At 43.8% G+C, this 27,856-nt stretch overlaps 4 protein-coding genes and 1 pseudogene across 6 annotated transcripts in view; 4 read left to right on the top strand and 1 right to left on the bottom strand.

The window, feature by feature from the left end:
• LOC136434398 (uncharacterized) overlaps nt 1-6,478 on the bottom strand; it is a 38,656-nt gene extending 32,178 nt beyond the window's left edge. The window contains exons 1-3 of one of the 3 annotated variants that reach the window (XM_066427189.1): nt 6,120-6,443; nt 2,057-2,206; nt 895-1,143 (exon numbers count right to left, since the gene is read on the bottom strand). In XM_066427189.1, coding sequence (XP_066283286.1) covers nt 925-1,143; nt 2,057-2,206; nt 6,120-6,176 — 426 coding nt within the window. In that variant the 5' untranslated portion in view covers nt 6,177-6,443 and the 3' untranslated portion in view covers nt 895-924. Of the gene's footprint in view, nt 1-894; nt 1,144-2,056; nt 2,207-3,328; nt 3,452-6,119 lie in introns of those variants that run through there. The other 2 variants (XR_010755740.1, XR_010755741.1) reach the window with 2 other exon arrangements.
• Nucleotides 3,623-5,256, top strand: LOC136434397 (uncharacterized). Its single transcript, XM_066427187.1, has 2 exons — nt 3,623-3,760; nt 4,213-5,256. The coding sequence occupies exons 1-2, from the start codon at nt 3,668-3,670 to the stop codon at nt 4,609-4,611; spliced, it is 492 nt and encodes a 163-aa protein (XP_066283284.1). The 5' UTR covers nt 3,623-3,667; the 3' UTR covers nt 4,612-5,256.
• Nucleotides 6,479-6,535: 57 nt separating the features above from the next.
• Nucleotides 6,536-8,478, top strand: LOC136434396 (uncharacterized; annotated as a pseudogene).
• A 1,647-nt stretch (nt 8,479-10,125) lies between these two features.
• LOC136434394 (uncharacterized) lies at nt 10,126-12,935 on the top strand. Its single transcript, XM_066427184.1, has 4 exons — nt 10,126-10,308; nt 10,760-10,942; nt 11,141-11,613; nt 12,012-12,935. The coding sequence occupies exons 2-4, from the start codon at nt 10,924-10,926 to the stop codon at nt 12,387-12,389; spliced, it is 870 nt and encodes a 289-aa protein (XP_066283281.1). The 5' UTR covers nt 10,126-10,308; nt 10,760-10,923; the 3' UTR covers nt 12,390-12,935.
• Nucleotides 12,936-21,244: 8,309 nt separating this feature from the next.
• On the top strand, nt 21,245-27,856 carry LOC136434392 (tripartite motif-containing protein 2-like). The gene is made up of 7 exons (XM_066427182.1): nt 21,245-21,564; nt 22,222-22,336; nt 22,693-22,845; nt 23,226-23,319; nt 23,758-23,954; nt 24,483-24,579; nt 26,296-27,856. Exons 1-7 carry the CDS (start codon nt 21,342-21,344, stop codon nt 27,337-27,339), a joined length of 1,923 nt encoding a protein of 640 aa, XP_066283279.1. The 5' UTR covers nt 21,245-21,341; the 3' UTR covers nt 27,340-27,856.

Here is a 27,856-nt window from a genome sequence, read left to right as displayed (position 1 = left end):
ATCTTCTCCCCAGCTTGGCAACACTGTCCCAGTAAACAAATAAAATATTCTGAATACTAATATGTTTGCCAAGCCCTTCTGATTTTATCGTCTACGGAATGCATGCAATGTTGTTCTCTGCTGAGCAAGTGAAAACACATAGTATAGGTGTGAAGAATTGTGACATACATGTACGTAAATGTAGTTGTATGAGCATCAATCATTGTTTGATAGATGCAGATATGATTAATGTTGAATGCAATTAGTAAGCTAGTTCGTGTGCATTGTGCAGTGACCATATGATGCTTTATCGATATGTCTGACAACCCCCTTCGCTAGAAGGCAAGAAAGTACAGTGTCTGGTCCAAGAATAACTATAAATGAGGTATCCACACCTCATTTCAGCCTGCATAGGTTTAGGCTTGGTGTCCCTGCCCGTCAAAAACCAACTGAAGAACCCGCTGATTGTAGGAACAGGTGAGTCTGATCTCGTTATGTCGGTCTTATCTTTAATGAAAATATTCAGGGAACATAAGAAATACAAAGCTCATAGGAGACCTGCATATATTACAAGAAGACCAATGATTTAATAATGACATACAGACACGTTAAGCAAGAAATAGCAAAACACACGACAGATGTCAGAAGTAGCCTCTGCACGTACAAATTACCCTTCTGCCATTTGTACAAGAGGAGCCACCTCTACAGTCGTAGGTTTTCTGTCTTGTCATAATGAAACTAAAAGGTCCTGTAAGTCAATGTTCAGGTGCTGATTCTATAGGTTTATGTTTCGGTTTGCTTCCTCCCCGAAGCCACCCGAAGAAGCCTTTATGATAATAAGAGATTACAGCTAAATATTCTATAAGTAATTCATGACAACATAAGAAAACTGAAGTTCAATATTCAGGCGCTGCCTCTGTAGGTTTAGTTCTACTGTCCTGTTAGTCACTGTTTAGAGGCCTCTATAGGTTTAGGTTTAGCCTTGCTGCCGCCTCCTCCCCGAAACCACCCGAAGAATCCTTTGCTGCTCCTGTCGGTACAGGTGAGTCTGATCTCGTCCTGTCCGTCCAGGTGAACCACGAACTTGTTCTCGGCCTGCCCCGCCCGGACTGTGTAGTCGTTCCCGTACATGTCATAGATCACCAGCTCCGCGTTACGCCACACCTGGGGACGGGACAAACATGATATAACCTTAGGAACACACACAGAACCCGTCCGCACCGTGTAGTCGTTCCCGTACATGTCATAGATCACCAGCTCCGCGTTACGCCACACCTGGGGACAAACATGATATAACCTTAGGAACACACACAGAACCCGCCCGCACCGTGTAGTCGTTCCCGTACATGTCATAGATCACCAGCTCCGCGTTACGCCACACCTGGGGACGGGACAAACATGATATAACCTTAGGAACACACACAGAACCCGTCCGCACCGTGTAGTCGTTCCCGTACATGTCATAGATCACCAGCTCCGCGTTACGCCACACCTGGGGACGGGACAAACATGATATAACCTTAGGAACACACACAGAACCCGCCCGGACCGTGTAGTCGTTCCCGTACATGTCATAGATCACCAGCTCCGCGTTACGCCACACCTGGGGACGAGATAAACATGATATAACCTTAGGAACACACACAGAACCCGCCCGGACCGTGTAGTCGTTCCCGTACATGTCATAGATCACCAGCTCCGCGTTACGCCACACCTGGGGACGGGACAAACATGATATAACCTTAGGAACACACACAGAACCCGCCCGGACCGTGCAGTCGTTCCTGTACATGTCATAGATCACCAGCTCCGCGTTACGCCACACCTGGGAACGAGATGAAGGTTATATAATCTCTACTGCAGTACCGAGGTCACACACCAGAAGGCCTAAATTCAACCTTAAAGTTCGCCTTTCCAACACCTGCCTACATACTAAGTGTCATTACAATCTATTCAGAGGTTCTTGAGTCATGCTCACCACAAACATCCGAAAACACACAAACACATACACAGACTGTACCAAAACTATACCTTCATTTTTCATGAAGGTAACAACATCAAATCTCAGACAACTCACTTCTGGTTTTTCCCTTTCCAGTTCGGTGATGACCCTCTGTAGCATCTGTCTCAGAACCTTCTCTCGTTCTGTAACCTCCGAACCCTCGTTCCCGACATGCTTCACTATAAGCTTCCCCAGAACCACCTTGTTGATTTCCTGAACTTCGACCTGTAACAAATCGAAAAAAAAACATGGGTACTGAAAAGACACCCACTCGTTACCTTGTTATCGCATTTGCAGAATAAGTACTACTTTCATGTTTCCAATTGTTGACACTACAAACAGTAACACATGGCATACACTGCCTTGAAGTTCCTTCTTGTTAGCCTTCCCTACATACACCTGTAGCGTCAGAACTGTGCAATATTGACCGAGTAAACATTAATAACATGACCTTGAGTATTGAACCAAGTAGGTGTTTTACACAAAGAAAGCCCCATGGTGGGGGTGGAGGGGAGGGGGAGAGCCCCAAGTGGGGGGTGGCGGGTAAGCTTTCAGAGGCTTAGCCTATTTTTGGCACATCCTCGACCGATGTTTATTCGCAATCTTTTCTTGGTACACATGATTAAGGTATGAAAACATGGTGACGTTCTGCGTGATGGTTCATGATCCAGAGCAGTATGTTCCCGCACAGAAACGTACAAGCCAGGAAGAGAGCGAACACAAACCTCATTGTTGTGCACAATAGTCTTCTGGCCCGATGATACCATAAGATTGCCCATGTCGGTGTACTGGCCTAGCGTTAAGACGAGTTAAGAACGACCTGCAATCCGTAGTGTAACCTGTCTGTGTGAATGGCCGCCAGGCGCACTCAGAGAGTGAGGGACTTCCCGACACGTAACCTTTGTATTTATAGTTCCGATGTACATCGGTGCTTTCCATGTATGTTTACAGTTACCCCTGGCAAACCAAAGGCTTGTGATTGGTAGATAGCGAGTCATTGACATTTGACCCTGGGACTTCCCGACTTCTATACAAAGCTGATGAGTCACTCGAAATACGACACACTTTGACCTATCTAACATCACAATGAATATGATGCAATTCTGTCAATGCTGCTTTCTTCCTAGAAGAAAAGCGATCGGAAAAAGTAAAACATGGAAAAAGATGCCCACAGAAACCGTACCAACACTGACAGCTAATCTCACGACACAGCCTACTCTCGATGGACCTGTGAGGTGGGATAATGACTGAGCAAACATGGTGACGTTGTTCACGAGGCAGAAAATGAAAGTGTTACACACGTACTATGACTTGCACGAAGGGGGGGGGGGGGGGGGGGTTACACACCTCATTGTTGTGCACGATGTTCTTCTGTCCCGAAGATACCATCAAGTTACCCATGATGACTTCGTGGATGGGAAGAATCTAAAAGTTCTTGACGAGCTACTTTAAGTTTTGTAACAGGTCTCTAAAAATAGTTGGGGAAAAACGTCCAAAGGCGGGGACTTTCCGCGACGTGATGTTTACATGTCGTCGTCTGGCTTGTGATTGGAAGAGTGTGACTAAATGTTTACCGGGGGACTTTCCGAGTCTTTCGAAAATTTCCAAGTCTTTCAGAAAGTCCAAGCAGCCAGACCTGTTGATGTAGCTAACTTCTAACAGGCAATTTCTGTCACCATTGAAGCAATGGGGCTGGTTTTCTGTTCCGGGTGCGGCAATTGTGCCAAGGAAGGCGACAACTTCTACAGCCGTTGCGGAAAAGAGTTGCGAAAGCTTTTGGTGAGACTTTACCTTTGAATGCGAAAATGATACTTCCGCTTTCTATTGCAGGCGCTTTCTAGTTGATGATGTAACTTAATAAAAACGCCTAAATGGGTGCAATATTGTACCAAATCTATAGCTAAAGCTATGCATAAGACTGCAAGGGGAAGACATGAAAAATGGTTCACACTTTACAATGAAAATTCGTCCACGACGCCTTGTCGACCCTTGTCCCCAAAGGAAGAGTCAAGCTATGGTTGACTGTTAACCTCACGCACAACTCTTATCGTCATTCAGTGAAATATTTGAATCACAAACTGAGCTATTCTATATTGCTTTTTGAAATGTGCCCTACATGACTGCTTATGTATAGATTCAGGATCGTCCCTTGCGTTTAAAGAAAGGGTAACTAAGCCCTAAGATTATTTGAGAAACATATGTAATCAGAATTCCCCTGTTTGTCAATACAGGAGGATGAAGTAAACTGCTCTCCGTACATTACTCACTCGGATGTCGCCAGATTCCGTTACAACAACCACAACAGCCTTCTGGACAAGGACCGCAGGCTTCTACAGGAGGCCCTGACACTCGTCACAAGCGAGAATCAGTGGGTTTGGAGGAACGCCCAAATCACCGTGTACGGGCAACAGGTGAAGGCGGTCTTCTACTCCGGCGACAGGACCAACAAGTTCGTGGTGCACCTGGACTCGGCGGATTGCCCGACCCATGTGGTTGAGAAGAAGGGATGGGGTCTGTGGGTCAAGGATGGGTTTAAGACCGCCTGGGGTTGGATAAGTTCTGCTGCTAGTACGGTAGCTGGCGCGCTCACGGGCGGTTTGGCAAAGTTAGCTATTGGCTGGTTTTCTTAGTGTAACAAATATCCTTTGAACGGCTTAAAGGTGTGCCATATGGACAACGTCGATATCCTGAGGCACTGAAAATGGCTGTGATTCTATAATGGGTAACACACAAACTGGACAACAGTCAACTTAAACTGCAGATCCCAGTACACAAATCGACGTGCTAATGTCAACATTAGGCCTCAGTAACACAAATGTTACCAAAGTCTGCTAGCTCGTGCCAAGCCTGCGAGTACGTGACTTATGATTTTACTGAGTGTACTCTCAACTCCGACAATCATGCGCAATATCTTACTTACATTTTCATTATGCAGCTAGATGTTCTATCTGTAACGTAAGTCACAAATTTAAAAAAGCATCGCTGTGCTGCTTGTGCCATAATCCAGTATAAAACCAGTCATATCTTTAGAAAAAATGTTTGATACGAATCTTTCCACCCCTCAGCAATGTAGATGTGTCAGGGCTGCTGTGCCATTGAATCAGAATGATGGACACATATTGAATAAACGTGCTATCAAATGTGAAAAAGGTGTGTCGTAGCGTGTCAATCTGAGACAGAGATTGAAACACTAGGGTCTCTATACAACAAAAGAAAAACTATAACCATTGTCACTAATACAATAAAGGTTAAGTTGCCGTTGCCCAAACAAATCATACATTTACCTTCCTGGGGATTCAATCTTCCACTGATAGTACATACAAAAACTTGACATACCCTTGACTTGGTTTGATTTTAACTTAAGAAACTCAGAAACTTTCAAGAGAATTTCAGAGGGACCTTTGAATTGAACAACACAACGTCATTTCGCCTGCAGATAAGCCGCACCACGGAACACCGTCACCTCACCTGTTGAGCACTTATTGTACATTCCGCATATCTGTATAGCCCATTTGTCAGCGCAAATCATACGACTTTCCGAATAGGATTTTGAGCAAGACACATAAACACACTAACGATATCGCAACTTTATTTTTCAAAAATGACAATAGCGAGTAACAAAAGAGTGCGATTATCGAACGGTAGACGGCGTTCCCCACTCCCGAAACTACAATGCCAATCCAAAATTTAGCCTATAGTTGTGGGTCATGTGGCCCGAACTTTACGATTATGGGCTATACAGATATGCATTGTTTTTACAATTGAGTGAATGGTAAATGGTTTGGTGTTTTGGAATTTTATACAGGAAGACGAAATATACAGAAAAAAGGTATACAAATACTTGGCATGTATGTATATCTCATTATAACTCATGCCCAGATATTGGTCCCGGACGGCGACTGTTGCAGGGCTTCTCTTTCTTACAATCTTACAACAGTCTTATAACCGTTATCCGGGCTAGGCTTAAGATCATACCGGTTTGATCTGGGGAGGGGTAGATTCTAGCCCGCTACAACGGGCCGCGTTGTACTGCAAGGATCAGATAAGCCCGGCTCAGTGCTGAACAGTCGCCGCGACAAGCCTTACTTGACACAACACATCATGATTGACATGAACGGTGCATTTGAACACTACCTACCTCGTTATTGTGTACGATGGTCTTCTCTGGAGGCGATGACACCATCAGGTTCCCCATAGTGACGATCTAGCTCAACTGATGACGAGGACAACCCGTTTTCTGTTCGCCTCGCGTCTTTTCCAGCTGCGAGTTCACCTTTCCTCACTTCCGCCTGACTCAGTTCTGCAGGTGAGGTCAGAGGTCAAAGTTTTTCTATAGTTTTGTTTACAGTGACGACGCGTACGGAAACACTTTTGATGAGTGAATGTTGCGGTTTCCCCTCAAGGCTATCGTTGTGATCATATTTAAACAACAACTCGTTAGGAAATTAGCGATCCCAAAATTGACATTAAAAAATAACGCTATAATCTCTCAGCATTTAAAAAGTGGACTGTGCGGTGGGGATTCCCCGTCGTGTCCTAAAATACACGGACACGTCAAAGGGGAAAAACGTCCCAGTGCGTAGGCCGTGGCACAGTCGAGAGTCAAGCCTGTGTCTGTGGTCTGCCCTGTGTCGTCTTTTTCACCTTTTCAGGTCAAGCACTGCCATTGCATTTACAAGTATTAAAGTAGACTATAATTCGGTAGTTTGATACTTTCTTAAGAAAGATTCCTTTACTCCGGGATATCCACCAAAAACGTGGGGTGAGTATGGCCAGACATTGTGCGTAGACGCTATTGTCTGACTCCGCCATTTCATTTCTACCGCTAACTCTGGGTGTGACTGCAATACGTATACAAGTATTGTTTTTGTAGGTCTTTCTACGTCTTTCGTACATTACAAGTGGTGTATTTGTCGTTGGGCACGTTCTGCAAAAACTCGCCATATGCTTGGAGATCAATCTGCTTGCTTGATTTTGCACTTCCACTTTCACTTTAACTGCTTATCAAAAGTGAACGTTTGAGTCATGAAGACTCGTTTCTATCACTACAGCAATGTGGAGTGGTGTATCTGCTGCAGATGACAACTTCTGCAACCAGGGTGGTGAGAATCAGTCAACGCTTTTGGTGAGGTTTAATTTGTAATTTTAAAAATAATCTAAACATATAAGATAAATCTTTAAAAAAAACAGAGAAAATCAAAACATCTTGCAAGACTTCGGAGCCATTTCATTCTAAATCCTGGTTTTTTTTCTTAACTCATGAGGTACTTTTGTAAAAAAAAAGGTATCAAATCAGAATTCTATTTAAAACCATTTATAATCATCATCTAATCTTCTCACTTCTACAGGACTTACAGACGGTGCCCTGTTCCCCACACATTCACCACACCAACGTCTCAGGAGTGCTGTATGGATATCACGACACTCTTGCCGACGTGGATCGCAGGCTGCTGCAGGAGACCATGACACTCGTCACGAGCGAGAGCCGCTGGGTTTGGGAGAATGCGCAAATCACAGTCAACGGGAAAAACGTGAAGGTGGTGTTCTACTCTGGAGCCAAAACCAACTAGTACGTGGTGCATATGACCGGAGATGATAGCCCGATCCAACGAGTGGAGGAAAAGGGCTGGCGTCTTTGGTTCCGCGATGGCGTGGTGACCATCTGGAGCACCGTAAAAGAGGTGCCCGCTAAGGTCGCTGGGGCTATCGTGGGTGAAGTAGGCATGAAAGCTTTAGGGAGCATCTTGACAAACCTGAAAACTGCTCCTGGGCAGTGATTCCTGGCCGACGACGTTTCTGTAATTTGCAATGCAGATAATGTTGAGATTCTGATACAAGCAAAACTTGATCATGACAGATGGCGAAGAAAGGGCAATATGATACTGAATATGATGTAAGGCAAACTTTTCAGCAGAAATATCAGCATGCAGTATTAGATCCTAGTCAATAAAGGCACGTTAAGAAATGACACTACAAACAAAAACGTTTTGGTCAATACATATTTCAAGAAATGAATCGGATTGAGAAGAACTTCGGTTAATTAACACTTTGAATGCATGGCTGAATTAGGAAATAACACAAATTGTGGTTTACTTTCTTATAATAACACGTGCTTACGTTTAAAACTGATAAGATGAAGATGAAACACTTTGGCGTAAACAGAGCAAAGAGCAGTTTATTTCCTTCAATAGAGTATGTATGTCATCCTTTTGGCAAAGACTGAGACCATTCAAATAAGGATTTGATTCCCTTTGTATCTGTTATAGTGCAAGCTTAGGAATATCTCTAATTGACATGTATGTAAAAAGGGTAACTATGCTGAGTTGGTGCCATATCCCTTTATACCCTTGTGAAATTTCATCTGAATTCAAAGATCTTACATGCCATTTGCTATGCATTGTAAACCCGAGTAACACATACATGGAACGTAAAGGAAAATGCTGGAATTGTATGGCTATATAAATGTATATCTGCAATATATCGCACTGCAACCGTCACATTTCTTTGTATTCAAATCTTTATCATTTTATTTTATCTTATTTTATTCTGTCATATTTATCCAGGGTAGCCCTGCTCAGTGGTTACCACTGCTTTTCAGAGGGGCCCTGCGTACATAAAATAACTGATAATACAAACAGAAATATCAACATATAGAAATAATAATAATGATCATAATGAAAACAATGAAGGTAATGATAACAATAGTAAATAAATGATAACAATATCGTATCTGTCCGTATACATAGTTGCCCTAATATAACTGCATCATATGGAAACGGGCCGTACACAAAAAATTGCATCATTTGTGCATATTGACGTATTTGCTGAGTGATGCTTCTGTTCTTCGTATCATCGTTTTCACCCGCCCATAGCTGGCCTTTATTGCCTATTTAGACAGGGGTTATCAGCAAATTGAAATCAACAAATACGTCTGTCCATGTTTTAGGGTAATTTTTCTCGTGGTAGTAACGCGCCGACTCAAAGGTCAAAGTGACGCAATTCCGAGTACCCAATGAGTCACACGGTAGGTACATGTTCATGACTACCTCCCTTCATAAAGTCCTTTTTGCAAAAAAAAACTTGATTACGTAAGTTAACATGGACCCCAAATGATTGTCTAGAACGATCTACAGATCGTCGCAGCTGGTGAATAGTTTGCTAACATTGAGGGGCTTTCCGTTGAGTAATAGATAAACAGTTACTACTGACATCGGGGACTTTCCATCACGTGATGTTTTCAGCTACTAAGTGGCTCGCGGTTGGTGGAAGTTGTGTGCATAACTGTTGACCTGGGGACTTTCCAATGTCGTAACTTGGTGAGAAAAACAAGTGTCAGGGACTTTCCATTATGCGTGTTGCTAACAGTTAATTTGTGCCTGCATCAGGAACTTTCTAACACGAGATATTTGCTGGTCCACCCCCTCAAAGATAATTTGACCGGTGATTGGTAGAGAATATGTACATAATTTATGACCTTGGGAATTTGCACCGTCCAGTGCAGACGTTTTCGCATTCGCGTATGACGCAGTCCAGGCGGTAAGATATATATATATATATGCAAATTCCCAAGGTCATAAATCATGAGCCGTACAAATACGTGAAAATATGTGAGTGGTAGATAACCTTGGAAGTGAGAGTACGTTGTGCAGCGAATTTACATGATTAGTAAGGAAAGTTCATGAATCCTCAAAATACAATAACCCTTAATGGTAGATGATAGGGATTTCATTCTTGCAGCACTTGAGTAAATCATACGTGTAACTTTTAAAACATTACGGTAAGGAAATTTTACCTTCATCATGGTTTATAGTATGCTTTTGTGTTGTTGTTCTGTCTTTTTTTTGTTTTTTTTCGTTTGTTTGTGGCTCTATGGCAATATAGACAGGGGTCAAAATTGAATGTAATCATCAACCCATGGAAAATGAACAAATCAGTCTGTCTTTGTCGGAGTAATGCGAATGAGACCTTTAACTTTCACCAGCCGTTAACTTTTCTGCAGGTGAGGTCTGTTTTATAGTCTTGTTTACTGTGGCGGCAGAAACGCTTTTCGTCAGTGAAAGGCCATGGTTATGATTGCATTCAAACAACTCGTTACGAAATCAGCTGATGCTAAATTTGACATTGAGAAAGAATATTTCAACCCCTCAGCTTGATATGGAGTGTGCCAAATTTGCGGTGGGGATTCCCCGTCCCAAAATACACAGGCACGTCAAAGGGGAAAAACGTCTGCGTAGGAGGCACAGTCAAGAGTCATGCCTGTGCCTGAGGCCTAGCCTGTGCGGTCTTTTTCATCCATTCCAGTCGAGCCGCTATCATTTTATTTACAAGTAAGTATTTTATAATTTGGTAGTTTCAAAAATGATACTTTTATGAACATTTCTTTACTCCAGTATATCCTCCGAATAAAGTGGTTTGTGCACGGCCAGACATTGTGCGTAGGCGCTATTGTCTAACCCCGCCATTTTATTTGTACCGTTAACTCTGGGCCAGACAAACTACTTGAGCTCTAGTGACATAAAACTCTTTGCTGGCTTTCTCTACCTGAGACTCGTCAAGATTCATATTTACTTAACATAACTTGATGTTGTAGGATCATGGCTGAATATAAACACCCGCTATGAAAAAAAAACATGGTCATGGCTGGTCCCAGGATATCATGTTCAGTTACGAAAGTGAAAGAGTTTGCCTCAACTCAAGCTACGTCACTTGGTTACCCTGATGCCATCTTGTTTGTTTTCGTGACTATGATACGTATACGTTTTCGTTCTTTCTTATAAGGATCGACCTTCAGCACCAGCGAGGTCTACGTCATTGTTGTGATTCCCTAAAAACAGAAACCACGAGCGTTGCGCAGCCCAGGTTCTGATGCCGGGAGCTCCGTAGTGGCGTTGGGAAACAAAATTCCTTCTGAGATCACCCCTGCACTGCTCGTGGACACTGACATGGCAAGTTCACGTTCAGGTGCGACACTTACCACGTATTCCTGAGGCTCTTAAATGAACTGTAAATTGTAGAATAACACCACGCTACGTAAATCTAGGAGCTTTAGGAATGTGCAAGTAGGCATACGTTTCTTTCTAGAAATGAACACATGAGTCTTCTTATCAGTACTTATATGTGTGGCACGAAGTAATAAATTCCTTTGTTATTCTCTTGTAGATCCACGTGTGTTCATCATCCATGCAGGAGAAGACAAAGACTGGTTTGTCCGCCCTCTTTTCATCACACTGCGGCAGCAAGGGTTGGCCGAGAAAGATATCTTTTTCGATGACGTATCCCTTAAGCCCGGTGAAGCTATCCGCGACAGAATCATTTCGACCTTATCAAGCGAAGCTTTAGAGCTTGCTGTCATTGTCGTCAGCAAATCATTCCTCAACAAACCCTACTGGCCAAAACTCGAGTTCGAAACATGTGTGAAAAACAATAAACGTGTTTTCCCCATTTGGGTCGATGCCAACAATGACAACTTCGAGGCATTCAGTGTGTTAGTTGGTAAATACTCCCCCACATTGAAACAGCTGAGTGCAAAATGTCTGCAGAGAGACGATGTTACTGATGAGCTGCCGAACATCGCTGATGAGATCATACGGCGACTTCAGATTCTTCCGTCAAGCTCCGAACTGAGCAAAGTTGTAAGTTCCAGTAACACATTGTTTATGATTTATACATCGATTCATGGCAAACAACGTTTCTATCTAAGGCTGGAAATGTACATCTATCTTTCACCAATTCACATTGGCCACGTGCCGGTCACAGCTGGCACTGACAGCAGGTAATGGGTAGAAAACCTAGCAGCTTAAGGATTGATATTTCCTGTCAATTTCAATCTGACAGAAGACATTGTAGAAGAACGATATGACAAATTCGGTCAATGTGAAATCCATACTATCATTTTGAAAACTAAATGGTAAAGCATCCACTTGGACTATGTCAATGTCCTCATTAAGTTATCATGGATACAAAGTTTTGTTTATCTATAGTTTTTGGTTTAAATACGCCAACAATGCGTTCGATTCTTTTGTATGCACAGGACGTGGAGATCGACTGTTCCGCATGTATCAACCACGACAGCATCGCCAGCTTCCTGCGTGACTACCACGACCTCATGACGGAAACTCGTCGCAAGCTCCTTCAGCGCGCCATGGCGCAGGTCACAGACGAATCCCGGACTCCCAGCTGGGTTTGGAAGGACGCCCAAATCACCGTGCACGGCCCCCTCATGAAGGTGGTGTTCTTCTCCGGCGACAGAGACAACAAGTTTGTGGTGTTCCTTGAGAATGAGGAATTCCCGGTCGTTAAGCCGGAAGAAAAGGGTTGGCCTTTGCTTATTCATGATGGGTGCATGGCCGCCAGGGGATGGGTAGTTCCGTTGGCCACATTGGCAGGTCTCAGGTTATTCTATAGATAGCCGTGTCAGCAGTGAGTAATTTTTTTAAAGATATGCCTAAATTAATGGACAATGTGAATATCTTGAGGCACCAAACGCTCTCTGAAAGACAGAAGAGTATAAAATGTAACACTGCGATTCTATGATGAGAAGGTCAGTTGAGATTGTATGCCGCTGCCTTATCGATATCTTTTATGGCTACATGTATTAAGGATAATGTAAAATTATGATTAGCATTAATGTAAGATTCGATGACACATTCCATAGTACAGAGCTGAATTGCCTCTTTTAGAAAGCCATTAGATACCTGATTAACAGATTATTTTATTGTTCAACATGTGAAGGTGGGCATGTACAAAACAGTAACCGATGTTGTTCGGGTGATGTGTAATGCTGGATGGAGTGTCGTCATTGTTTTGTGTTTTTTTTGTGTGTGTTTTTTTTGTTGTTTACTTTTTGCCCTTTACCAGACGTGCTCACAAAATGGAATCAACTGTGAAAGTCAGAATGGTTGATGAATGATGATTGTTGATGAATACTGTACAATAAACTATGATTCAAACCAGATGCTTTCAGCACAAGAGTCTTCAATCTTATTCAGCGCGACTATATATGCATATTGTTAGTTGTATGTTGACCTTATCTGGTCAAGAACGTGTCGTTGTACATAAGTTACATAACAGAGTCTTCATACAGCAAAGGACACTCTCCCTTCACATCTTCGCTATGGTTCTAGCAGAGCGGTAGATGAAGACGTCTGGCGAAATGTTTTCATGGCCGCAAAACAGTAGCGTCCTGTTTTCTAACAAGGCCTTGCATTCGAACACCGGCATTGGGATCGCGCGGTTTCTAATCTAAGGACCGAAAATGTGGTTTCTACCGACTAAATCGAACACCCAGAACATTCAAGGTGATTGATGAAGACTTGTTTCTCTTCAACTAGAAGACATTTGCCCATAAGTGACAGAAACTTTACTTCTAACAGCTCTCCTTTCCACATTGTAACGGTAAAAAAAGCACCTGTGCGGTCAAAGGTCACCCTTTGTGTACGGAAGTGAAAGGTGAGACGAGTAGTGAGGTCACCGTGTGTGACGTCACAAGGTCAGGTCGGTGGGGAGACCCAGTAAACAAACAACATCGTCAGACAGACGCGACGCACCGGCCGCGTTCATTCAGCGTCTGAACCGCCGCCAAGTTGGTTGGGTTGAAGAGTAAAGAGTACGCCATGGAGCCTACAACTGCTAAACAGACGGCTGGGAAGGTACGTTGTAATATTAGTATCTACCAGACTCCATAGTTTGATGGAAACATAGAAGAAGTTGGCCACATAGACTGAATAAAATACGCAGAGGAGTTAGTTGGCCCGTCCATAGGACTAGGGAAACTCAGTACAGTTAGCAGTCTAGCTATAGGAAATCTGTAGCGGGAGTCGCCTTCCGAAGTTTCAAACTGTACCATTATGGCAGGCTTGCTCATTTGGCATACTATTCATTCTATTTACTGGGTAGGGAACAGGTGTAACGGTGGTGTTCGGTCTAAGGTTACGTCATACGTTGCTAGATATTGACTCTCGGAAATCCCCAAGTTTGTCGGGAACCCCGGTGTTATAACACCACAGAAATAGCTCTGACTGGGCGTTTTATCTAAAGTGTTGACGTTGTTTAGTTCAGAATTACTGTTGCTGTACAAAAGTTAGTCACGCTGCCGCAGGCATAAATTGCGAGATCTCTCTGATCAGATTTGAAATTCAACTTCGCACCAAAATGAACGTGGACAAACAGGTAAGTGATAATGGCGATAGTCTGTCTCGTTAGCAGGATCTGGTTGTGTTATCCCGTTCGCACCGCCAGTCTAAATACTCGTAAATGTCACTACTGTTTCTTCTCTTCCCCCTTCAAAGCACCCGAACGGGGTATCACAAAGGTGTGTGTTTGTCTGTGTGCGTGTGTGAGGGGGGGGGGGTCTCTCTAGAGTTTTACCGAGCTAGACGAAAAATTTTCAGGGCGTTGCTGGGAAAATGTTGTATGCCTCCTTGTATATGTGCCTCTGGAACATAACCCTGGAAACCAAGAACCGTTGTCTTTTCTCTCTCATATCTTCAAATCACCCGAAATCACGACGCTGGGGGTGGGGGGTGGCTTCTCTCATTCACCTGTAAAAATGTCAAATGAAAACGTAACGTGAAAGTCGAAACAAGCGCCAGACCAAGACTTAATCCTGACACAACGTGATCTTTATCTTGGTTTTCTGTAACTCTCCACTCGTTCCTTTTAGATTCAATTTTGTTTCTATTATCCAACTATTCACCTTTAATGGACAGACAAAGCGCACCTGACTGAATATTTACGTCAACCCTGCCATTGTCACTTTGCTATGTGAGTGGCAGATAGCATTGTATTCATTTCACCAATGTTTGCTTAACCCAAGGACACCTATATAACGTCCTTGCCTAGCCGCCCAAGGATTTTGAACCTCAATGGTTAACCATAGCTGATGTGAATTAGGGTCTTACCATGGTCAATGTTGGCCGACGGAAGCCATATGTACATACAATGTTTGCTTACTTCTTCTAAGCTAAGCATCACTTTGACCAAGGACTCAAGGAGGTTTAAATCATTTAAACTTCCTTGCTTTGACAGAGTTATTTCTACATTCATGCTAAGCGGCGCTGCAAATATGTAAATTGAGTGCGGCGCCACGTTGTCTTTGTTTTCGTTATTGTGTTTATTACTTAATTGGTTTAATTGTGCTTTGTCAACTAATCTGTAGAAGTCGGCAAAGACAACAACTTCACTAAGTAATTAAAACTATTGTCTGCAGCCGTCGATGAAGACTACACCATTGTCTAACACTGCTCCACTATGTAATGCCTCTTACATTCACCTGCTTATTTCCTATTGATCCCGCGCTGATTTAGTCAAGTCATTTCAACTATAACTTTAACTGAGTATAACACCTTTTGTGATACCACGCCCTTTCTGCTATGCTATCATTATCACCTTTTGATTTTATATATATATGATTTTCATAATTTATAACTTGTGTTTTATTTGGTTTGACTTGACTGCATTTTTCATGAAGACTTTCTCTGAGCCTTATTTACGTCCATATTCCTGCAGTTGTAGTTTTTAGAATAGATTAGTTTAGTATTAATTGCTTTGTCATTGGTGCCGTACATTGTGCCATGCACAATTGTCGAGCAATAAAGTCCATTCATCCATATAAGCCCGATGTGGACTGGACGACCCGAGATCGCAAAACACGTTAATAAACATTCATTCATTCGTGTTACAGGAGCCGGAGGTTCGCCCAGGCGGCCAGGGAGACAGCAGCATCCCGCCGAGCAAGCTGGGGCGAGTGCTGGCGTCGGTCTGGCCCATGTTCGGCGGACACGCGGCAAACAGCGTCACCGCTCAAGAACATGAAGAACCAGCCGAGGGCCGCAAGACAAGAAGGTGGCTGGGCAACCTGACTGGATTTGTCCGCGCAGGGGCGTCCTCTAGCGGAACTACCCTGCACTACAGGCCACCGACGTGTGTTCGGTAGGACTGACAGCCCGATGCGGTGGAATGATCAACGATTGATTGTTGAACCGAAAACAAAAGACGAAGAAGAAACTGCAGGCAGTTCTGATCATACTATCGACTTTTTATGAAACTTTTGTACGGTCAAAACGGTTGCAAAGGGACAGCTATCACTGTTGAGAAAGACGGATAGAACTGCTAAGAAAAGGATACTACATTTATCATACACAAGCTCCGGCGAAAGACCAATAACTTATTGCATTCTGTCTGTAGATAAAGGTTGGACGACGATGATAGTGAAGACATGAAGACGTTCAGCTACAATAGCTTTTTTCTACTAAAACAGACGCTCTTCATTTACTTTCCAGCCGCATCATGTTGCAAAGTATCCGTGCCAAAGTCGTTTATCATCACAATGAATCAAAAGTCACGTGTGCATCTATGGGGACCATGTAAACGTGTAGAGAGAGAAGTCAGAAAAAAAGGAATAAAAGCTCCAGGAAAATGTTGTACTTGGCCAGGCGCTGCCGTGATGTAAAATCAAGTCTCTTGAAGCCCGACATAGAAATATTAAGCATGTTATATTAGCAATGTTTTGTTTCCACTTCCTTTTCTAAAGCCACACGAACCAATGTAGAAGTAGAAAACGGCGCTCGACTACAAATAGATAATGTTGGTAATAAATATTAATGAAAAAATTTGTTGTTGTAACTGAATATTCTAGATAACGATGAACATCTAATCTCAAAGCAGATGTGTGGTTACTGACATTGTTTTCTAAACACCCCCATCAAAACGTGCCAAATGGAACATCCCAAAGGAACTGTTGATTTTCCATTGACTTACACATTACACTCCAGAGAGATAACATGTTGACCTTAATGGCGATCCTTGAATGCTTTGTGCTCTGTCGGGAAACAATAAAACGGGATAAGTCGATAGTTCGACAAGAAGTCGGATCCACGTACGTACGTGTATAGTCAAGCACGTACACATATATGCATGACGCTAAATATTGACGCAGCGTAAAGTACAATGAATTTCGTACGTGAATAGCTACAGAATAGAAATACATAATTAATCTTCAGATTCTACTATCCAAGAAATGCAAGCCAATATCAGTATGTCCAAAATATCCTGTTACAATTAGGTGGGCCAATCGTGGTTTTCAGGATCTTTTCTAATAACAAAACAACATCTAATGCATTTACCTATTTTTGCCTTGTGAGCGTTAACGCATCTTGAAATGTAATGAAATCTTTATATATCCTACTATTGTTCGTCCAAAAATTATTGACTGTCATATATCAGTCATGCTGCCTGAGCGTCATTGTAATACCCTGTAACATTTGCCAATAACTATATAGCTATTGTTTAAATGGTAACTCCCGCCCACCCGTATATCTCCTTCCCTATGTCTATGTGGAACAGTCCGTGGCAACCTCAAAGCCACATTATGAAAAGATGCTCCTATATAAATCGGATCTCACCCAACCTTTGACCCCTAACCTTTCCCCCGTGTGCACTTGTTTTGCGGGCCATTCCCATGACCCCGTAATAAAACGTCAACGTCATCACCACTCCTTGAAGACGCACCGTGTGCTTCTTCATCCCCAAGGTAAGAAACATTCCTTCCTCCGACCTCAGCCCGTCGCTAAGATGTACGCTCCCCGCATCCCGGTACCCTGTGCCGCTCCTCCGTTATGCATCAGCCGATAGAACCGCTGTACCGTCATAGTGGGGCCGGTAGGGGTTTTGTTTGTACTGACTGCACTGTAGGAAGCTAACATTCATATAATCTTAACTGCAGTGTATTATTCCTTGCCCTTACTGCTTTATATTACAATTAGAGAACTACAGTTATATATTTGAACTCTCTCCTTTCTTTCATCGATGGCAGTATTGGGGCCACTACAAATTAACACTGTCATCATCACTTTGCCCCATCTCTCGCATATGTGGCTCGAAATTTTCGTTCTTTACCAAATTGTAGATACATTTGAATTAAACTTACTAAGACAGTGGCAAAACCCCGCTAGTGATTTTTCGTGGAAAACGTTAATTAGGACGGTACATGCACACCAATAATGGTGACATTCGTCTTCTCTGAGACCATAAATTGTTTGTATACATGTGAGACTTGCGTTTCAGTGTGAATAGGAGTCTGTTCATAAGACAGCTTTAAACACATATTAGAATTAGACGTGCCGTGCTTAATCGTAACGTAACACTAGTTAGTAGTAATGATATCAGCCATCGCTGCGTTCCAACGGAGCTATTGTGTTACATTAAAAGGAACCTATACCAATCAATTGATTGTGCAGTAACTACACTGCAGTTACAAAAACCATAGGTAGAAAAACATAAAGCTAAATGGGGATGGCTTAAACTACCGTATTTTTCTCACGTTATCTACCGTATGATATAAGCCCGGGCAGCCCCTGAGATAAAAAGGCACCCATTTACTACCATTGATAGCTCCAAACTAAGTGGGTTGTCGATTATTCTGTGATGAAGAGAGATGAAGTAGAGTCGCGCCGATCGTGGCAGGCTCAGCACCAGATCCATTCTAACGTAATTCCACCCGATGAAATCCCCATCCCACTAGGACGGCGCTCTCGCTGCGCACTCCCTACGACCTTGGATTTAACAAAGCGTTCAACGAATTTCATAGATAAAAACGAATCTTATTTTTACGCTTTGTGTGTTTTGTTGTGTTTTCAGTCATACTTTTACATTTTGAACGGTATTTCAATTATGAAATCAAGGTTTACACAAATCTAGCTTATGCTAGGGTCACGTTTCCTAACCGGGACCCGGCCGGGCTGTTTGCGGAAACGAAAAATCAAAGTGTATGTCAATAAATTTGCACAAGCTTTTGGGTACGTTTTGTGTTTTTGTTGTCTTTTACATCATACTTTTCGTTCCCAAAGACTGCCTGGCCGGGCCCCGGATTTGACATGTGACCCTAGCATTAGGTGTTAGCAACGTCGCAGTGAGAACGCCGTCTTGTGGAATGGGGGCCTTAACGCTGCACAATTTAGACCCATTCTAACGTAATTCCACCCCGATGAACACGGCACGGTGCACATTTTGGGGTCAGACTTGCTTAATCGTGACAATTCGATTAATGTAACACTATGGCAATAAAGCTAGCCGCCGCTATGTTCTAACTAAGCTATTGTGTTACATTGAAAGGAAGGCTATGTCGGTTAATTCATTGTGCAGTTATAAAGATAGGAGGTATTGAAAAGATAAACGCTAGGTGGGACTACAGTTTGTACGTTGAACGGCTGCATTTTTGTCACGTTATATAATGTCTGAAAAAAGCCCAGGCAGTCGCTGAGATAAAAAGTCACCCAAACTAAGTGGTTTGACGATTATCTGGTGATGGAGAAAGATGGTGTCGGTAGACTCGGCATCGGATCCATTCTAACGTAATTCCACCTCGATGAAATCCCCATCCCACTAGGACGGCGCTCTCGCTGCATGTGCACGCTCCCTACGATTTAGCAAAGCGTTCAACGAATTTCATAGATAAAAACGAATCGTTTTACGGTTTGTGTGTTTAGTTGTGTTTTCAGTCATACCTTTACATCTTGAACGATATTCCAATTATGAAATCAGGGTTTACGTTTGTGAAGGTCATCCAGGTAAACAATATATAAAGACAATTCAAACTCTACAACTGGATATCAAGGTTTACACAAATCTAGCTTAGGTCTCAGAAAGGTCGCAGCGAGAGCGCCGTCTCGTGGAATGGGGGCGTTAACGCTGCACAATTTAGATCCATTCTTAGGTAATTCCACCCCACTGAACACGGCACGGTGTACATCTTGGGGTCAGACTTGCATTCCTTAATCGTGACAACTCGATTAATGGCAATAAAACTAGCCGCCGCTACGTTCTAACTAAGCTATTGTGTTACATTGAAAGGAAGGCTATGTCGGTTAATTCATTGTGCAGTTATAAAGATAGGAGGTATTGAAAAGATAAACGCTAGGTGGGACTACCGTATGTACGTTGAACGGCTGCATTTTTGTCACGTTATATAATGGTATGTTATCTATGTACCAGCTAGTGAATGCCATACTTTGTACCTTGTATAATTGTTGTGCAATAAAGTTATACAATGTCTGAAAAAATCCCGGCCCAGGCAGTCGCTGAGATAAAAAGTCACCCGAACTAAGTGGGTTGTCGATTATCCTTGATGGAGAATGATGGAGTAGAGTCGCACCGATCGCGGAAGGCTCAGCATCAGACCCATTCTAACGTAATTCCTTACCGATGATACCCCCACTCCACTAGGACGGTGCTGTCGCCGCGCGCTCCCTGTGACCTGAAATTTGACTGAGCACTAAAAGAATTCCATAGATGAAAAACGAATCTTTTTACGATTTCTGTGTATTGTGTCATACTTTTACATTTTGCATGATATTCCAATTATAAAATCAAGGCTTACACAAATCCAGCTTGGGTCGCAGCAAGGTCGCAGTGAGAGCGCCGTCTGGTGAAATGGGGGTTTGAACGCTGCACGGTTAAGACAGCTGATCGCCCTTTCCGTGTGTGTGTGGCGCGGAATGCTGATTCTGCGATACGCGAGACGTGAAGTGCACAAGGATGACTTGTTGTACTCGTTATATAACTCTGCTCTGGCGTAAGGAAATACGCTGAATGCGCCTGGCCAGGGTCATGGGTATCATCCTCGTTGGGAAAGTGTACTAGTGCAACTATGAGTGCTATAGTAAACTAACAGAAATGGGCCCAAGACTGGAATGCACATATACATGTATGTCCAATAGATAATACTCCACAATGCTATAGTTTTCGATCGTTTATATAGCATTTCAATTTTAGAAAATGTCTTGTCCTTAATCCGTAATGAAGCGACATCGATAGTTGAAAATTCTGGGGGAGGGCGGGGAGGCGTCTTTGTCCTTGAGTCTTGTCCGTTAGATCTGCATGTCTTATAGAGTAAAGACTGATTATCGATTTTGTATTACCGTCCATTATAAATGGATCCATTCATCTCCACAAATGATGTTGTCAGAAGAAACTCGAGCTCTACAGCTTCGCACTTCACACAGTCACGTGTCATTCGGACCGCTAACACTTGAGCGAGACGTTTAACTGGAAAATCATAGACAGTGATTTACAGGAAGAAAATATTTGTTGATTTCCGTAGTCAGCAGCTATATAGGCTAATCATCATCGTTACACAGGTGAAGATTCTTGTTGCAAAAAAACGTCTTTTGAGATAAAAAGCCCCAATTAAGCAATAACGTATTGATTTGACATTATTTTTTTTTTGTTCCACTGAATATCGCCACCTGTCTGAATGTAACATGTCTTCTTCTGTATATACTGGGTCCTTGGGCCCTTTTTTAAATCGACTTTTACAGTTTCTCACGTTTTAACTACAGACAGTAACGCATCCACGCCGTCCCAGATGGCCGTTGGAGGTGCGGACCGGGAGTCCCTGCACAGTCTTGAGGACCTCCTGCTCTGCGGAATCTGCCTGGACGACTTCAAGACGCCCAAACTCCTTCCGTGCGGCCACACCTTCTGCGAGAAGTGTCTGGAGAACTTCGCGAAGAGGGGCCGGACCTTCTGCTGCCCCAACTGCCGCCGGAAGATAGACCTGCCGCATGGCGGGATCAAGGCGCTGCCCGGTATGGTTACAGGTTGTTTCGCTACATTGTCAGTTCACTACTGTAACAGTACTTTTCGCTACATGGTAAGTCGTTTCGCTACATGGCACAAATTGTTTCGCTACATGGTACAAGTCGGTTCACTACATTTGAATGTGTTTCTCTATATAGACTAATAGCACTAGAAAACGTATTCCTACAATCATGTGCGAATTTCTAGATGCCAATTAAGGAAATCATGACATCTGACTTAGCTATCCGCATGTCACAGTTTGTCGCAGCCACAAATGGCTGAATGGGATACTTTTTATACAGGTGCTTCTTAGGCAATGTAAAAATGAGCGCAGCCATCTTAACTTCAAGCATAATCACCCTCTTAAATATTTCTTATGCGTGATTTACCACATTTGAGAAAGGATTGACACAACAGGTGACTATCACCTTACCTAGGGCGGGTTCTTTAATGTGCTCGAGGTGTTGCTCTCCTCAAACAGGGGGCCTCCATTTAACGTCCTATCCGAAGGACGGCCCTAACCGAAGCTAGGTACTCATTTCGGTCCCTCATTTTCACCTGAGTGAATGGGACAAATCAGGGGGCCCCGGATTTCCAGAGGTCCTGGGCCAAACACCCTGCCACTGCGCCACCGAGACGCCACTATGTTACTTATGTTCCTGTAGGGAACTTCTGGATCGGCGGGATGCGGGACCTACTCATGGCCACCAAGAAGGACGACGACAGGAGACGGGGAGGCTTCCACGAGAAGTGTCTGCTGCACAAGGAGGAGGAGCTCAGGTACTTGGAATTCTTTGTTTGTTCAGGACGTCGATCAGTAACGTGGTGAGCTAGCATAAGCAACGCCTAAGCATGGCCTAAGCAAGAAGACCTGGGGACGAGTCCAATGAAGGAACATCATAGGTGGCTTATGCTCCGACAGGGGCAAAGGGTCCAAGGAAATATTTGTAAAATACTCAAGAATGCCTGTCGTGAGTTGATTGTCTTGATATTTGATATGCGGGTAGGTCTTGACCGTCTTGATGAGACCTCAAAATTATTATACTTTGGGCCCCTATCGACTTTCTAAGGTACTGTAGCAGAACTTCCGGTTTTGATATCTTGTTCTGTTTTTGAATCTCACCTGTTTTCTGCAGGTACTTCTGTCTGGACTGTGAGCGGATGATCTGCGCGGAGTGCATGGTTGACGAGCACAGCGGACACCGCGTCAGCAGGCTGAAGGAGATCCTGGCGCAGAAGCTGGAGGAGGCCAAGACTCTGGAGAACAACACCCGCAGCATTGTCAACAGGTTATTCCCATTTTTAGCACACACACAAAACTGAACATGTTGACTGCTGCGAAGAAGTCTAAACTATATAGCCTTCACCAAGCTCCAGTGGTGGCTGGAAATAGAAGAAATTTGCCAAACAGACAGATAACATGCCAGAAGCGTTAGCTGGCCTGGAAGTACAGTTTGCCACAAAACTGTTCTTCACTGTCGGTTAACTCCTCTGGCATGTTATCTGTCTATTTGGCCGATTTCTGCTCTTTCCAGCCCCCCCTGGAGCTTGGGGGAGGCTATGTATAGTCTCGACTTCCTGGTCCCTGGTATGCAATACAAACAAACAATTGTACTTGTCCTTGCGGATCATGATATTGCTCACAATTAACCTCTCCTTCATTCCACAGCATCCTGGCGCAGCTGCAGGACCTTGCTAATGACGAGGGCGGACTGGTGCGGCAGGTGGACGGGGAGCGGGCGGAGATCCACGCCGCCGCGCAGGTCTCTGGCAGTCTTTTAAATCCTTCTAGACAAAGTACATTTACTTTTAGGAATTGATATCAATAAGCAAAAATCTTCATTCACAACCTCATACTTAACAAAAGCCGGCGTTTCGATGACCGTCTGTCATCTTCATCAGGGCAGTACTGACCGGTTAACTGTATTGCCCTGATGAAGATGAAAGACGTAGAAGGTCATCGAAAAGTTCAACTTGGCCCATGCCACATATCTAATGTGGTTGCAAATAAAAGGCTATGCTTTTCAGCCATTCACCAACCTAATAAAATTATCATGGGTTTTATCATAAGTACTCAGAGCTGTACAGTCTAGCAGGGTCCCTGAATATGACCCTGAGTTGCAGTAATTACAGTTACAATACATCAACGAGCGTACGGACACATTAACATTTTTCACATTACCGTTACTGCTAACCTTTAGGTCGCGCTGAAGATGATTGAGAGTCAGAAGTCGAACCTGCTGAAGCAGCTGGAGTCGGAGTTCGCCGTGCAGCGCTCCATCATCTTCGAGGACAAGCAGCGTCTGGAGAACGACCTCGCCAAGCTTCTGGGTGCCATGGACTCCATCCAAGAGGCGCGGCAGACGCAGGCCATCGTCCACCTCATCACCACCATCAGGCACGTAACAGTTATTGTAACTATTCTATTCTGTGGCAACCACTTGTATTATCTTAATTCGTATTCAGAAACATAGTACAGATACATAGTACAGATACATGGTACAGATACAAATGCAGATCGAGCATGGTGACAGTGTTAGTTCCTGATCCTACATCCTAACAGTGCTGTGCCATAGTTCGCCTACTTAACATGTACATATAATGGCCATCTTTGAGATCTATGAATATTTTCGTTAAGAGTCAATGGTTTTAAGGTCGATGTGTATTGTATTTAATGTCATACCTGGGCCGCAAAAACGTTCGATACGGGTGCTCCGGACCGGGTGATAATTTTCCGTGTCATATGGGGTTCTAAGTTGTATCACATGTATGTATCGTATTATTGTATTAGATTGTTTAATGTGAACGGATTTTAAATTTTTGTACTTGTGTAAATGTTACAACAACATTTCAGCCTGTTGGCTGCCACTGTTGTACATTCTCTTTACTTGTGAAAGAAAATAATAAAACATTCATTACATTATAGGCACCTGACGGAGTACATGCACATGCGCAGTCGGAGGCCCGTGAGACTACCTCTGGGAACATCCATCCAGTTCCTACCGACGAAGCTCGGGAAGGAGGTAGTAGTAGCAGTAGCAGCAGTAGTAGTAGTAGTAGTAGTGGTAGTAGTAGTAGTAGTAGTAGTAGTAATAGTAGAAATAGAAAATAATAATTTAGTAGTAGTAGTAGATGATTTAAAAAAACAGCCAGGTTGCGGCCCTAGAGCTGAATTATCAGGCTTGTTTACATGTACAGAGACAGAAAAACATCTTATAGGGGAACATATTGCATTATCACTAAGCGTTACGATACCACATATGATTACGGATTTTTGTTTATACATTTGGTATCTTATCAAAATTGTATTCCATCTAAGTATTCCACCCACTGATATACATTTGTATATCAAGATTGTAACTTCAACTTATTTTCCATATAACGGGAGTCGCCCAAACATAGGACGTTTTTTTACGCGCTCGAACTCACGGCGCTCCATTGCTGGTTGCCAGAGAATGGTCATGTTTTAATGAATGAATTTTGAACACATTCATCTAAAGAACATACATGGACAAGAAATGTATTCATAATGTTCATGGGCTCTTCACGCTCCGAGTTACAAGCGGCAAACGCTGTGAGACGTTTTCACGAATGTACCTTCTGATTTAGTGCTACGCCAGATAGTGTGCCTAGCTTAGTACGCTTTGGTAATTTTGCTCTCTTCGGAAGTTGGTGATGAAGTTAGGGAAATGTAAATAAGGCTTGAAGTCTGCTATATTCTAGCTTTCTTTTGACCGGAAAATTTTGACTGTGTGCACTTCTAACGTCATGTGAGAAGGGCTATATCTAGCGCATCCCAGCTCATGTTTTGGCGGGAAATGGGCTACTACGCACTTTGCGCGCGGCCCGGCGTACGTCTTGCATGCGACCCGACTTACAAAATCATTACGGAAAAACGACACTGCTTACATCAACAATACTCCATCTACTTATTGGGAAATATCTTCGCCATCTCTGTATGCAGTTTCCTTTTCATAGACGGTACCAATCACATGTTAGAGCGTTACAAAGCTGTGCGTTGAATCGTTTCGCCACGATCGCGGCCCCCAAAAATGGCGGGAAAACAACGTCGTCAGACCGGGGCTTTACGAAATCATTACGGAAAAACGACACTGCTTACATCAACAATACTCCATCTACTTATTGGGAAATATCTTCGCCATCTCTGTATGCAGTTTCCTTTTCATAGACGGTACCAATCACATGTTAGAGCCATCGCGGCCCCCCAAAATGGCGGGAAAACAACGTTGCTAGACGGCAGCGATGTTTACGTTGTTTTCTTTGTCGGTTTTCTTCTAAAAAAACACTTAAAGACCCAATTGTTTTGTGTATGATAGTTGTATATCTGCTTGGAACAGGTCGTATATTTAGGTGTCGGGCCGTCTAGCTACGCAGTGACCCTCTACTCAGCGTTGCCATCATTATTGTCATTGTCAAAATACTATTCTCGACAAAACAAGAAATGAATATGTACACATATGTTTTAAATGCAAATAGAAATTATGTACATGGACTTGGTTTATTTATCTTCCTTATGAGCATAGTCAGTGGACACAAACACGGCGTACTTATGCATAACAAGATCACTAAAAAGGCCGTCCTAAGTTAGGGCGCGTCCTAAGTTCGGGCAACCCCCGTTACGTATCTCGACTATCAAATCGGTAAAGTTGCATGTGCTTGAAAACATCAATTTCAAAACCAAGTTCGAATGTGCTAAAATCATCTACTTTGAATCCCAGGTGAAGCTGGGAGACATCTTTACCGCGACGGACTCGTTCTGCTCCTCGGACAAGGAGCCGGACAACAGTCAGGACTTTGAACCGGAGAAGTTGGTGAGTCTGGAGCCGTCGCCTGTGGTGGAGAAGGACGGAACGGTGGTTCCGGGGTCTCCTCACGTGGTGGTCGTGCCGGGTACTCCGCTGTCTCCCCGCGGGACCTTCCCCCGGAAGATCCAGTTCGGGCGACGCGGTACGGCGGAGGGCGAGTTCGAGTTCCCCTTCTCGGTCGCCGTGAGAGACGGCTACGTCTACGTCTTGGACAAGTCTTTAAGAACCACCGTGCAGGTCTTCGACTTCATCGGGACTTTCTTCCGCAGCTTCGAGCTGCTTGGGCTAAAGGCGAACTCCGGAGGACTCATCGTCGACAAGGATGGACAGGTGACTTTCGTCGGTAACGCCGGCCCGATGCACCAGTCCCCCACAGACACGGAGAAAAACACGAACATGATCTACACGCACTCCGCCGACGGGCTGTCGGCCAGCCGGAAGAAGCTGTCCATCGGGTACGACATGATACAGGACGCCGCCGAAATGCCGGACGAGGAAGGCTTCGCGGTGGCCATGAAGGGAACGATCGTCATCCTCGACAAATCGGGTCAACAAGTGGTTCGCTTCAGCACCAAGGTCGGCGCCAAGCGGGTGGCGCTAACGGTCAGCCAACACAACGGAGACGTCATCCTCTCGCTGTTCTACGAGAGTAAAGTGAAAGTGTTCGACAGTAAAGGTACACTGCGGGTGGAGTTCGGGTCTAAAGGGTCCGGGGACGGCCAGTTTGGACAACCGACGGGGCTGTGCGTGGATAAGGAAGGGAATATCATCGTGGCGGATAAGTGGAACCGGCGGGTTCAGCTGTTCGATCGGGACGGGCGGTTCCTAAAGGTGATCGCGTCGGCGGCAGACGGGCTGGAGGCGCCCATAGCCGTGGCGGTGGGCTGGGACGGGCTGGACGGCAGGGTGGCGGTCACAGACACCGACAAATACTGCATCTTCGTCTTCAAATACTAACTTTCCACACTAGATAACAAATTTAAAGTTATTTGTACACAACCAAGTGTCATTTACCAAACGGTCGTTTCAGTGCCCGTTTGTCACATTCACTTGAAAGTTCATCTGTGTTGGTACAAGTGGTTTGTGGTTGGTAGAAGTCATTCTAAATCAAAGCTGAATTGGCAATACAAACAATGGACTTACGTTTGTCACCTTCTTCAGGCCAATACTGACTGGTCTACTCTCCTCTGCAGCTAGGTGTCGCTGCTGTAGTGTGAAAATGCGGTCCCAAACGTTATTGAGTTAATATCCCCCTCATCACTGTTCATGACAGGAGTCTAGATTTCCAGATACATGTACATGCACATACCTCCTCCGAAACGTCGGCTAGGTAAATAACACTTGGTTGGGTACAAAGAACTTTGTTTTACAGCACTAGTGTTTTAATAACCTGATGAAACAAAACACTTTGCTATTTTGTTTGCAGTTGTTCTTGTCTAGCCTTCACCTCCGTCGGTGACGTTTTGACGTTGAT

Source organism: Branchiostoma lanceolatum, chromosome 5 (genome assembly GCF_035083965.1).
Source record: "Branchiostoma lanceolatum isolate klBraLanc5 chromosome 5, klBraLanc5.hap2, whole genome shotgun sequence".
NCBI lineage: Eukaryota > Metazoa > Chordata > Leptocardii > Amphioxiformes > Branchiostomatidae > Branchiostoma > Branchiostoma lanceolatum.
Note: the sequence above shows the minus strand (reverse complement) of the source record. Positions and strands in the feature narration are given on the sequence as shown.

Coding starts and splice junctions, on each gene's coding strand:
- LOC136434397 (XM_066427187.1), top strand. CDS start 3,668: ATGGGGCTGGTTTTCTGTTCCGGGTGCGGCAATTGTGCCAAGGAAGGC. Junction 3,761..4,212: donor AAGAGTTGCGAAAGCTTTTG/GTGAGACTTTAC, acceptor TTGTCAATACAG/GAGGATGAAGTAAACTGCTC.
- LOC136434394 (XM_066427184.1), top strand. Junction 11,614..12,011: donor GCTCCGAACTGAGCAAAGTT/GTAAGTTCCAGT, acceptor TTGTATGCACAG/GACGTGGAGATCGACTGTTC.
- LOC136434392 (XM_066427182.1), top strand. CDS start 21,342: ATGGCCGTTGGAGGTGCGGACCGGGAGTCCCTGCACAGTCTTGAGGAC. Junction 21,565..22,221: donor CGGGATCAAGGCGCTGCCCG/GTATGGTTACAG, acceptor ATGTTCCTGTAG/GGAACTTCTGGATCGGCGGG. Junction 22,846..23,225: donor ACCCGCAGCATTGTCAACAG/GTTATTCCCATT, acceptor TTCATTCCACAG/CATCCTGGCGCAGCTGCAGG.